The following is a 12,044-nucleotide window of genomic DNA, read 5'->3' as shown; positions in this document are numbered from 1 at the left end:
TCATGCATTATTCTCTTCAGGCTAAGGAAGTGCACTAATTTTGATTTTTGCTGACAAGAATATAATTCGACGAGACTTTGGTCTAGTAGCTAAAGTTGAGATTTCAAGAATTAGAGATTTTAGATTCAAATATCTCTGTTCCTTCCCTACTCCCTATGTCTCATCCTTCCCCAACTGAAAAAAAATTTAAAGATACCAAAAAGAAAGTAACAAGTGATGAACCATATTTTGGAGTCAGGAAATTTATAAACTTTTGGCGCCACATTTCAGAATATTCCTCCAAATACTTTGAAGGAACCAAAAACCAAAAAAAAAATATTCATATGTATTTATTTATTTATTTATGTATTCAAGTGTGTGTGTGTGTATTTATTTATTTATATATTTATATGTATGTGTGTACTATGAAAATCAGAGACCTGATGAAACTATATCATCCCATTTGGTAAACAAATTGAACTGTGAAAAATGTGTATGTGTATGTGAGAGAGGGAGAAAGAGACTTTGTGTGTGTGTATGAAAGTGTGTGGCTATGTGAACCAATAATTTTTGAAAGAACAATATGTTACACTAGTTCAAATATTCAGCAATTTAAGTGATCAAACATTCACTCAAATTTTGCGTAGAAATTAAATGGCTCTTTATGTCGGAATGCCCACAATGAAAAGTTTTTTCAACCAAAATGCCTTTGTAGCAAGAATAAAACGAAAGAAACATTTTCATTACAATGTTTGATATGCAAGTTAGAATGGAATGCTCATTCCATTTTCAATATTTGATATCATCAATTTTTAGATGCCAAAATAGGATTAAATTATGCACGAATTTGGCTTAATTACCTTGAAATCTATTATAGAATATTAAATAATTTTACTCTTTTTTTTTTTGCTTATTCTTGCTATGATACTTGTTTACCTCATACAAGGAACTTTGACCTTTTTTAGTATATTAGGAATGACTAATGTACTTATTAAAATAATTCAATTATAATAGTCTATTAATTCTAAAATATGACTATTATTTAAAATTTTTTTTGTATTAATAGTAATATAGTATAATTGCAAGCGTATAAAAATTAAATCACATAAAGTCGAACATTCATATTCTCTCTTTATTTTGTTTTCACTATCTATGTCAAGTGTAAAAAAATTCTTATACATTTGCACAAATGTTTAAGAAACGATATCATGAAAAAAGTAAAAAAAATTATGATCAATTTTAAATTACTAGAATATTTTTTAAAAATAAAATTATGATAAATTATCAAATAAATTAATAAAAGCCTAATTTGATAATGTAGTTAAAAGATGTATGAGCATAAACCTAACCCCAATAATTTTGGATATTCTAACATAAAGCTAGAAAGAGCTTTAAAATTTTTATAAGGAATGGGGTTCTTAAAAAAATATTTTGAATGAGTTTTCTAAGGGGGAAATGCCTTTTCAACTTAAAAGGTCCTCTCAACTTAAAATACCCATACTAAACACGAAAGTAAAATAGACAAGTCAAAAAGACCTTTCTATTCTAGGCAATTTCTACGCACCAAACGAGGGGTTAATAAATTCAAATGCAAGGAAATTTTGTTATTAAACAAAACTAATAGAAAAAACAATTAATTCATTAAGTTTAAGTACTCAATCGGTTTATCAAACACTTGTCAGTGGTAAAGGCATAAATGTAGTTCAAAAAGTGGCACACAATAGTTTTCACACTATATATTGTAGAGAAATTGTATAGACTTTAATGAATTAATCTTTAATAGACTAATATTATATATATATAGACACACACACACACATATATATATACATATATAAGATTAACCATTCTTTAGTCTCTAAAACTCCTAATAACATAATTTTTTTTCCTCTTCTCGTCGATTCTTTGGATAGAAGATTATTCTAGAAAAATTAAAATAACACTATAACTTTTTGTAATGTTATGGTAGAAAAAAATGATTGAAAAACATGTTTATAATGAAATCACAAAATCTTTTACAAAGAATTACCAATTCTAACAAACGGTTTTTTCTCCTTCCTTTTTGTCTCATCATAAAGCCAATCTTTATTTTTCTTTTTAGTGAGAAAGATAACTTTTTGATGCAATTAAATATTTCATAATAGACAAGCATAGTAGTTCAATGACATTTGAATAGTCAAATTTTTGTCACATTTTTTTGGACTATTCACTAAGAAGGTACCAGTCATATCTCTATTTTTCCAGAAATTTTTTTTGTCTCACATGCATTATATCATACAAATTATTCTTATATTTTCTAAACAAATTTTTTTACAAAGAATTATCAATTGTAATGAACTTTTTCTTCTTCTTCTTCTTCTTTTTTTCTCATCAACATGAAGAAAAAAGTAGAGCCAATCTTTCATGGATAGTTTATTATTTGTACAAATTTATTTACTTACATCATAAACACATTTTTCAATCACATTTTTATCTCATATACATCACATCAAAAAGTATTACAGCATTTTTTTTCAATAATTATCCCAAATAATCTCCTATCCAAACACACTTTTTATTTTTCTTTTTAACGAGAAAGGTTAATTAAAAGGTTGTTGGATAGAGTATTATTTCAAATAATTATTTGGAATAATTACTGTAGCATTTTTTGTGATGTGATGTATGTGAGATAAAAAGATGGTTGAGAATATAAAAAGGTGGATTGCGTGTGCTTATGATGCAAACGAAAATTTTTTTGAAAAAATTTGCTATCCAAACATAGCTGTTATTTTCTGATATACACAAAATTTTCACAATACACAAGCATAATAATCCAATGACATTTGAATAGTCAAATTTTTGTTACATATTTTGGACTGTTCACTAACAAGGCACCATTCATATCTCTATTTCTCCAGAATTTTTTTTGTCTTATATATATCATATCATAAAGCACATTTTTTTAGAGAAGGAATGTAATCTGAGCTAAGTGGAGATTGAGTGCTAAACTCTTAGTAGGATGAAAAAGAAAATTATGATTGGATTACTCATTATTTATCATTTTTTGTATTATTCCTTAAACACATTTTCAAACCACTTGTTATCTTCAAAATCACGTTTACATCTCATACATAATAAGACAAAAAATGTTACGGCAAATAATACAAAAAAACTTGTTTCAAATAACTTCCAATACCAAAAATCACCATTTTACCTCATATATCAAATCGATACAGTACATTTTTTTACAAAACTCTAAAAAATAGCAATCCAAACGGCTCCTTAGTCTTTCACCTGTTTTACTAAAGCCAATTTAGTTTCTCGATTTTTATTTTGTCAATTTAATCCTTAAACTTTAATTTTGTGTCCTACTTGATTCTTTTACGACTCTATTGCCATTTGAAATCTTTCCAAAACAAAAAAAAACACTAATAAAAAAATTTGAAAGACTAAAATGATCATTTCCTCAAGTTGTTCCAAGGACATTTTTCTTTTCTTTCTCTTTCCTTTTCTTTTTGGGATACTTCAGAAACCTCCATCGAGGTTTCTGACAATTTCATTGGTGTCCTCTGAGGTTTTTAAAATTACACTCGTCTCTCTTGGTTAGAATTGTGGGCCTAGTTACTTACCTCACATGGGGAGAAATTATTCATTTACCTTAAGACATAATGTCTTATTAGAAACTAGTATCTAACAATTAAGTAATTAGAACACTAATTAACTATTAGTAACTAATTAATGAAAATAACGGTTGAAATTATTTAATAATGAACGATGACTTGTAATTACAAAATAACACCAATTGATATACCTAATGACCCTATTTTGTGATTGATAGAATTTGACAATGACCAAAAATCAGCTGTACATAATGTGAGAAGAAGGACTTTGACAGAAGAAAAAAATATAGGACAAAAAAAGGTTGTTCATGAGAATATTTTCTTTGAAACTCTTAAAGTTGTGATAGTTGGAAAGTAATTTTGTGGAAGTAAAGGAGAAAGAAAGGAAAAGAAAGGCAAAATTAGAAAATTTTTTCTATTAAAAAACACAAGAATTATAGCAAACATCACGTTAAAAGAGATGACTAATTTGTTTTGCTAAATCTTGTGATCATTAGTGTAGTTTTCTTTGTTTATTTGTGTTATCTAATTTATTGAATATGATCTTTTTGAATGGTGAAATGTGTGTATTAATTATTTGAAAAAATAACTGGTTTCGTCCCTCACATTTTGGAAAATATTGTTTTATCCATTACTTTTAAAACAAAGCAAATTCATCCCTAACATTTAAAAATTGAATCTATTGCATTCATGAACCCAACTTTCTAATATGAATCAAGCCATTTAATAACCCAGTAACGAATTTCATGGATAGTATTGATGGATCACTTGGTCAACTCCATTACATTTACATGACATTTATTGAACCAAAAAATGAAAAAAATAAAAAATTATAATAGAAAAGGCCGCTCTTTTGTCTTGGAATAGTAGAGTTTGTTTTTTAGGTAAATTTTTTCATGTACCGTTAGTGTATATACTTGTGAATCTAGATATATACCATACATACAAGTTTGTTATTTAAATTTAAATTGAAATGATGTGGTAGGTATTTAGACCTATCAATATATACAATGACAATATAGGAAAGAATAATCCTTCTTTTTTATGTTATAATTATTTATTTTCCTTTTTTGAGTTCATTAATTTTCATATGAATATTAAGTTGAGTTAACCAAATGATTTACCAATTATAACCTTGAAATTTGTAATCGGGTTGTTGGGTGATTGGATTTAGATTGAAAGTTGAGTATAGGGATGTAATAGTTTAGTTTTTAAATGTCAATAACGAATTCACTTCATTTTAAAAGCGAGGGACGAAAAGAATATTTTTATAAAATGTGAGGGATGAAACTAATCATTTTTCCTAATTATTTCTAATTATTAATTATTTTTGTTCTTTTACTAATACAACTTATATATGCATAAGGAGTATTTATGGAATAAAAGTTTCATCTCTTTCCTTAAATTATTTTTTAATGTTATTTTTTTAATTGGACTAATTTTGTTATCAAAACCTTAACCTCAACAAGGTTTGTGTAATTTTGCAAAATTCAGTGGATGCTAGTGCAATTGTCAAAAGCCTCAGGGAGAGGTTTCTTATATTATCCCTAGAATTTAATGTACCAAAAAAAACTTGAAATTCAAAAAGAAAACCGGTTGGACCAGGACTCTCAACAACGAACAAACAAGACATGGACAGAGATAATTATGAGTTGTATCTCCATCACCTTGCCAGGCTGTCAATCTCAAGATTCTAACGTGCAAATCCGCTGGCTGATGGTACCATCCCCGATGCCGATATCAAAATCTAAGGTCAAGATCCATCCTTTCCCCAAAAATTTCTCCAAATATTCACAAAAATCACTCTATTACTCATACTAATACTAGTAAATTAAGCAATAAATTATCCACCTAATGGTCCCCTAACTCTTCACTGCTACCATACTAGAACGGGTGGCAGCAAAGACACCTGCCTTCTGCTGCTGCTGCTGTTGCAATTGCTATTGCGGATCGCAGTTTTCCTCTTCCTGAACGGGTCCAATTCCTTTGTGGACTTCACCGATCAGGCCTGCATTCTTCTGGGTCGGTGCTTGTTTATCATTGTTTCATCTTCGTTTTTACTTGTTCTGAACTTTTTTGGAGAAGTTGAAGTTTTTGATTGATTGTTTGGTTGGTAGATCTGTTGTAATGGTGATATAATGAGAATGAGAACCCTTTTTGGGTTTTGATCTAATTGGTAACCTGCATTTTGGGTTGGATTTAAAAGCTTAGAAAAAGACCCAATTTTTACAGCATTTGGGATGGATGCTATCTTATGTGTTTAATCAGAATTGAAGGGTGGTTTCAGTATGGGAAAAAAATGGTTTTTCTTTTTCTTTAATTTCTCAGCGTGAAATGGTGACTTTTTTTGCAGTCTAATGGTTGGATTAGAAGTATTATCTTGGAAAGTTTCAAGGAGAAAGCCAAAGCTAATTGGCTATTTGGTGTTTCTTGTTGTCTGTTGCTAGTTAGTTTAGTAGATGTTGCTGAGATGGTGTCCAATTTTGTGTTTCAATATGCAAAAAGGCATTTCTTCAAGATCAAAATATGTATGTTAAGATCTACTTGACACTGTGCAGGATTTTTTTTACTAGATATTCGGTTAAGATCCCTAATCATTCTGTTATCTGCTAAATTCGGTTAGTATTGTTTTACAAAAAATGTGAAATTGCTTGCATTCCAAAATGACAGTATACCAAGCAAATGTGAGTTCCCTTGTGTTCTTTATGTCCTTTGCTCATGTCAAATTTTGGTATTGTGTGTTTGTACTTGTACCAAAGGGTCTAGCTCCATGCTGTAGTCCTAATGCTCTATTCAATTTGGCATAACGAGTTGGGTTTGTGGCAGGACCATAACTGCTATTCTTACTTATTTTATGTTAAATTGATCTTGTGTACCATTTTAATCAAGTTCCCCTGCACTCGAGTGGTACATTTTTCCCTACTATTACTTCGACTAAATTGGCTACTTGTGTCATTTGCCTAGGATTAATACGTTAGGAGTTCTTGGAATAAAGGATGGAGATGCAGATTGGAAGAGTAGGGAACATCATAAAATGGAATTGTTTCCTCCATAAAGTTGTGTTGTGTCCTTTGCTTTGCTTGCCTTTGTATGGTTTTGAGGCCTGATGGAAGTACGTTGCTCGTGTGAAATTCTTAAATCAAGTTGTGACAATTCAATTATTGTCATTCATGATCGGTTCACGTTTGTGTTTCATTACTTCAGCTTGGTTCTAAAAGCTATTCTAAATTTTTCATCATGTGTAAATTCTTTCACTAGGTTTTGATCCTATTTGTATCTGCCTAATCATTCTTTCATTTCCTTTGATATGTCACACCATTTATAGTTTGGTGCCAAGATGGTGGCTCAGGGTTTCACAGTTGATTTAAACAAACCTCTTGTCTTCCAGGTGAAAACTCCTAATTCTTTTTATCTTTCACTTACAATATCTTTGGTCTTAATGCTTTAGTCTGAATACAGAGTTGAAATCTTTGCATGCCAAGCTATTATTCTTCTAGGAATTATGAATTATATTTACAGACTCTTAACTCATCCCTGGAACACCAGTGTCGGTGTAACAAGTGAAGGGTGCAGGTGTAATATCCGTGTCAAACATGGTCAAAATAAATTGATACTTGGCTTTTGGGTTGGCTGCTTGGTAGCTCTGAATTCGATCAGGTGTGAGATGAATGGGAAGAAGATCGGAACTTGCAGGAGAGGGAGATGAGAGGATATGGTGGTTTTGTTTCAGAGATTCACTGAAATCAAAGCGTATTAAAGAAAGGGAAAGGGTAAGCAAGGGAGTAGTAGATCTGAGAGAGATGAGAAGACTTCAATTTCAAAAGATAAAAGATAAGCAATTGAATATGTATCAGAAAGTTGAGAGTAACCTCATTGGCTCACATGACAATGATGTTGAATATATCACAAGTACTTTTATTGATTTTATATACTATACCAATTTCATTGTCTTCTCCACTACTTGATAGTCAAGCAAATAACACACTCCATGAGTAGCCTAATACCTTAAATCATATGTCTGTGGTCCACCCTTGCCTTTTCTCTGAAACTTTTCCTCCTCTCACTAGTTATCATTCAGAAGAGATTCAATAAAGTACACTATTAGCCAAAAAATATAATATATGTATATTATATATATAATATTATATATTATAATATAATTTGTATGTATGTATGTATGTATATGTATATGTATATGTATAAGTATATGTATATGTATATCTTCTCTACTATATCCAGATAAACCTGACTCTTTGGCGGTCCCAGTATCCCAAATTCTAGAAAGTTTATGAATCTGATACCTAGAGGAGCACCCAGACGTGACACCCATGCTAGAGTCCTTGTAATTAGTTCAGTGTCTTGCAGTCACTAGAAATGACAGATTCCTATGGTGAATAGAAGCAAAAGTTGAGTTAATGGCATCCCTTAATTTTGTCCTTCCCATGCAGTGAGTACTTAAATAAACTGTTGTTAGCAATATCATAGCCTGCCAGTTGCATTGTATTTTTATGCTCTAAATTTAGTGATGCAGCCATGTTTATCTTTCTATTCTCAGTTCAAAGAGGAAACTATAAGGTAGAGAAATGAAAACATCAACAGGTCTAAGTCCTGCATTTTTCTTCGCCGCCCCCCCCCCCCACCACCACAAAACAAATAAAACCCCCCAAGCCGTGAAAAGGACAAACAAAACTAGGCATAAAAAGTTTGTTGAACTGGGCAAGATGGCATTTTGCCTTATAATAGACCAATTCGTTTGTTTGACTAACATGCAGCAGAACATGTTTTCCTTTTTGACTTGTAACCTTTTCTAGCTGATGGATACTAGTGCTGCTGTTCCACATAAGAGATATATTTGTTTAAGTCAATTAAACCATACTTTAACTTTTTGAATTTGCTTTATGAAATTCTTTGAAATCTTACACAGGTAGGTCATCTTGGAGAATCTTATCAGGAGTGGGTTCACCAGCCTATAGTTAGCAAGGAAGGTCCCCGATTTTTTGGAAGTGACTTTTGGGAGGTATACTCTCTGGTGAATTTGATAATATGATTATTCATTTAGATTGACACTTGAATAATTATTATATGTATGTTATCAAGTCATGCTTCACAGAGCTGATGTTGATTTCATTTTTACTCGAAATAGTTTTTAACCCGCACAGAATGGTGGGTAATCCCCCTTGTTTGGCTCCCAGTTGTATGTTGGTTTGTTTCAAAGTCGATTGTGATGGGTCATACACTTCCTCAAATAGCTCTGACGGTGGTAACTGGAATCGGTGTATGGACTTTGCTAGAATACACTCTACATCGTTTCCTTTTCCACATCAAGACGAAAAGTTATTGGTTAGTCATTGCTATGTGTGTAGGCATGTTAATTGTTTGTCGTCTTTCTTGTCGGTGTTATTTGTATTTGTGTTTTTTTTCTTCTCTATGTAATGAAATATGTAAAAACTTGTTGTAGGGGAAATACCATACATTATCTTCTTCATGGTTGCCATCATAAGCACCCCATGGATGGTCTGCGCCTTGTCTTCCCTCCTGCTGCAACTGCTGTGCTGTGCTTACCTGTATGTTTCCTTCTGCAGCGTTTCGTTTTTTATTCATACTGTATAAAGCCTGTATTTTCTTTCTTCACTCCCTTCCCGTTACTAATAACTTGTGCTATGCTTTACAATATTCATAGTAAGGCTATTTGGTAGTTACTGGGATCCTCGCTTGTCTTTCAGACAAATGTTCCTGCCAGTAATTGACCAAGTCAGGTCATGTAATCATGCAATTTTTTTGACACATTTACTAAAAGTGCATAAAAGATACATGTGACTGAAAAGGATTCCAGGTCAGGGATATGAAATTTTCATAGGAATCTCAACAAACTGTGAGACTTGTTTTTGACTGTGACATACTGCTAGCAGCTGATTTCTGTACTATTCCTAAGTGAGTAGCCATTGCATCAAAGTTCTTCCCTTGCTAGCATTTAGGTTGAGGATGACATCGGGCTGGTGGCCACCAGATTCATGCCCCATGGGAGAGGGAGGGAGAGGGCAAGATGTTATCTGCTCCATAATTCTAGAAATACAATTTAGTAGCTACTGGGTTAGCAATGACATCTAAGAGGCACTGGACATGAATATTTGTTGTCTTCAAGGAGTAAGATACATGGAGGGAGAAAAATTTGCTTGTGACATTCCATTGAATATGTTGAAAATGTAGTTGCTTAGACTGGTACTGACCAGTACATAATGAACTTTCACCTACTGAAACTGTCTAAACAACAAGTTTGAGTCTGGTTTCAGTGTCTGATTTTCTGCCATTTTGGATGGTGGTTGTCTTAAAGTGCTCCAATTTACTCTTTCAGCTCTCACTGGAGGTTTGTTGAGCTTTAGGGTCTGTTTGATAACATAAAAAAGTGCTGAATCTGAATTTTTTCAGACATTCAGATGTTTTGAGTGTTTGATAAATGAAAATCTATTTGCTGAACTTGTTAAGCAGTGCTGAACCTGTGTGTATTTTTTTCAGCACAAGAATCCTAACTGAATGCTTAATTCTGATAAGAATCAATAGAATTATTTCAGCTATCTTATCTTATCTACCAAATCTACCATTGTTTGTTAATTATGTTCAAAATTCTTATCTAATTAAACAACATAATATTCTCTATCTAACGATTTTTAGTTTCTCTTTTCTCCCTTTTTAATGACTTTCACATATTCTCCATACTTCTCATATAATATATTTCATCTTTTATATTAATTTGATTTATAAATAAATATTGTCATTTTCATATCGAACAATTTTAAACTAATTAAATCATAGATTCTATTTCTTTTTTGAATGAAAGGATATAAGGGCAAAATTGTCAAATTAAACTTATTAAGCATTCAGCTATAAATATTTATCAAACAGTATAAATAGGTTTAGCATTAAAATTCAGACATTCATATATATTTTTCAGTGCTTAAAATTCAACAAATTAATTGTTTCAGTATTCAGATTTCAGAATTCAGATTCAGTTTTATCAAACGGAACCTTAGTTGATATTTTGTCTGTATGGAGTGAATATTTTGACTGAATTTATCCGAGATAACTGGAGAATGCGGTACATCATGTTCTAATGAGTACAGATAACAGAAAATTGTTTGAAAAGAAATGCAAATCCATTTTATGCTTGCCTTCAGCTACACGTGTCTGATAAGCAGTCTTAAACTCGGGCCTTTCTTCCAAGTCTTCCCCTTTTAGTTAATAATTCTTAGGAGTATATGCACAGCACATTCTTCTTCTTCTTCTGATACTTGTCTTCTTGTTTTGCAGTTCTACAACTTAGTAAAACTCATTTCTACTCCTTCTACTGCTCCTGCTTTGTTTGGAGGTGGTTTACTGGGTTATGTGATATATGATGTAACCCATTATTACTTGCACCATGGGCAGCCTACAAGTGAAGTGCCAAAAAACCTCAAGGTAAAGAGATACAAATCCATCAGAACAACTTGAGTCTCGTTACATTTCTCATTTACACGTGTGTAAAGAACAATCTACATACTAAAAATTATGTACAAACTCGGATCGTAGAAACATGCTATCATTTTAGTAGAAGCAATTTGCATAGACCTGCATTAGCCCCATATCTAGAATGATCTGTCATGAAGAAATCAAATTTTCCGTTGCCCGTATGAACCTGGAAGAAGGTAGGAATTTCTCCACTGCACAAGTGGTTTGATCTGCATATCTTTCTGATCATCTCTCTTTTGCAGAAATATCATTTGAATCATCACTTTCGTATCCAAAATAAAGGCTTTGGTATCACTTCCTCGTTATGGGATAAGGTCTTTGGAACACTACCAACCTCAGTGCCAGCTGAGAAGAGCAGATAGTTTGATGTGTAATAACTTAGTATTCGGCCAAATATTTCGTTCTCCAAATATTCTTTTTTATGCTATTATTTATATGCAGAATAGGAGTTTTCTAAGAAAAGTAGCAGATTTTGGTTTAAGGGAGGCAATGTAGAAAGTTAAACCAAGTCTTATTTAATTATTTAGTTCAGCGTCCAAAATTGGTGTGACGTCCGAGTCATATTTAGTCTCCTTGGGCTTACGTCGGTTAAAGTTTCCAAGTCCAATTGTATTCTCTTTTCCTTGATTGATTCGGTGTCCGGTGTTTGAGGAAGCGGGCGGTGGATATTTGAGGAATAAATTTGAGAGTTTGCCTCCTGAAACTTGTATTTTCCTACTCATGTACCATTACATTTCGTCTTCGCTTTTGGTGCGTGCCGTTGTTTTCTGTTTTATCTAATTGTTTCCGACTGCTTACTGAATTTGAGTCATAGTTATTAAATGCGGCTGGTAAGGAACCCAGCAGTAGGATTGGATCATTGGTTGAACGTGTGAGTATTAATTTAATATTTATAATTATAAAATAGCATTTTTAATATATATATAAAATATATAATAAAGTGCTTTTAGATACTAATTATTA

At 31.8% G+C, this 12,044-nt stretch overlaps 1 protein-coding gene across 3 annotated transcripts; it reads left to right on the top strand.

The window, feature by feature from the left end:
* Nucleotides 1–5,328: 5,328 nt before the first annotated feature.
* On the top strand, nt 5,329–11,823 carry LOC113782867 (dihydroceramide fatty acyl 2-hydroxylase FAH1-like). Of its 3 annotated transcripts, XM_027328806.1 has the most exons (8): nt 5,329–5,600; nt 6,543–6,690; nt 6,904–6,966; nt 8,503–8,595; nt 8,722–8,918; nt 9,037–9,142; nt 10,884–11,030; nt 11,324–11,823. In XM_027328806.1, the coding sequence occupies exons 2-8, from the start codon at nt 6,685–6,687 to the stop codon at nt 11,441–11,443; spliced, it is 732 nt and encodes a 243-aa protein (XP_027184607.1). In that variant the 5' UTR covers nt 5,329–5,600; nt 6,543–6,684; the 3' UTR covers nt 11,444–11,823. The 3 variants fall into 3 exon arrangements, with proteins under 3 accessions (XP_027184607.1, XP_027184608.1, XP_027184606.1); XM_027328807.1 differs by lacking the exon at nt 6,543–6,690; XM_027328805.1 differs by lacking the exons at nt 5,329–5,600; nt 6,543–6,690 and adding an exon at nt 7,125–7,348 and having other exon boundaries at nt 6,898–6,966.
* The last annotated feature ends 221 nt before the right edge of the window (nt 11,824–12,044 follow it).

This window comes from Coffea eugenioides, chromosome 9 (genome assembly GCF_003713205.1).
Source record: "Coffea eugenioides isolate CCC68of chromosome 9, Ceug_1.0, whole genome shotgun sequence".
Lineage (NCBI taxonomy): Eukaryota > Viridiplantae > Streptophyta > Magnoliopsida > Gentianales > Rubiaceae > Coffea > Coffea eugenioides.
Note: the sequence above shows the minus strand (reverse complement) of the source record. Positions and strands in the feature narration are given on the sequence as shown.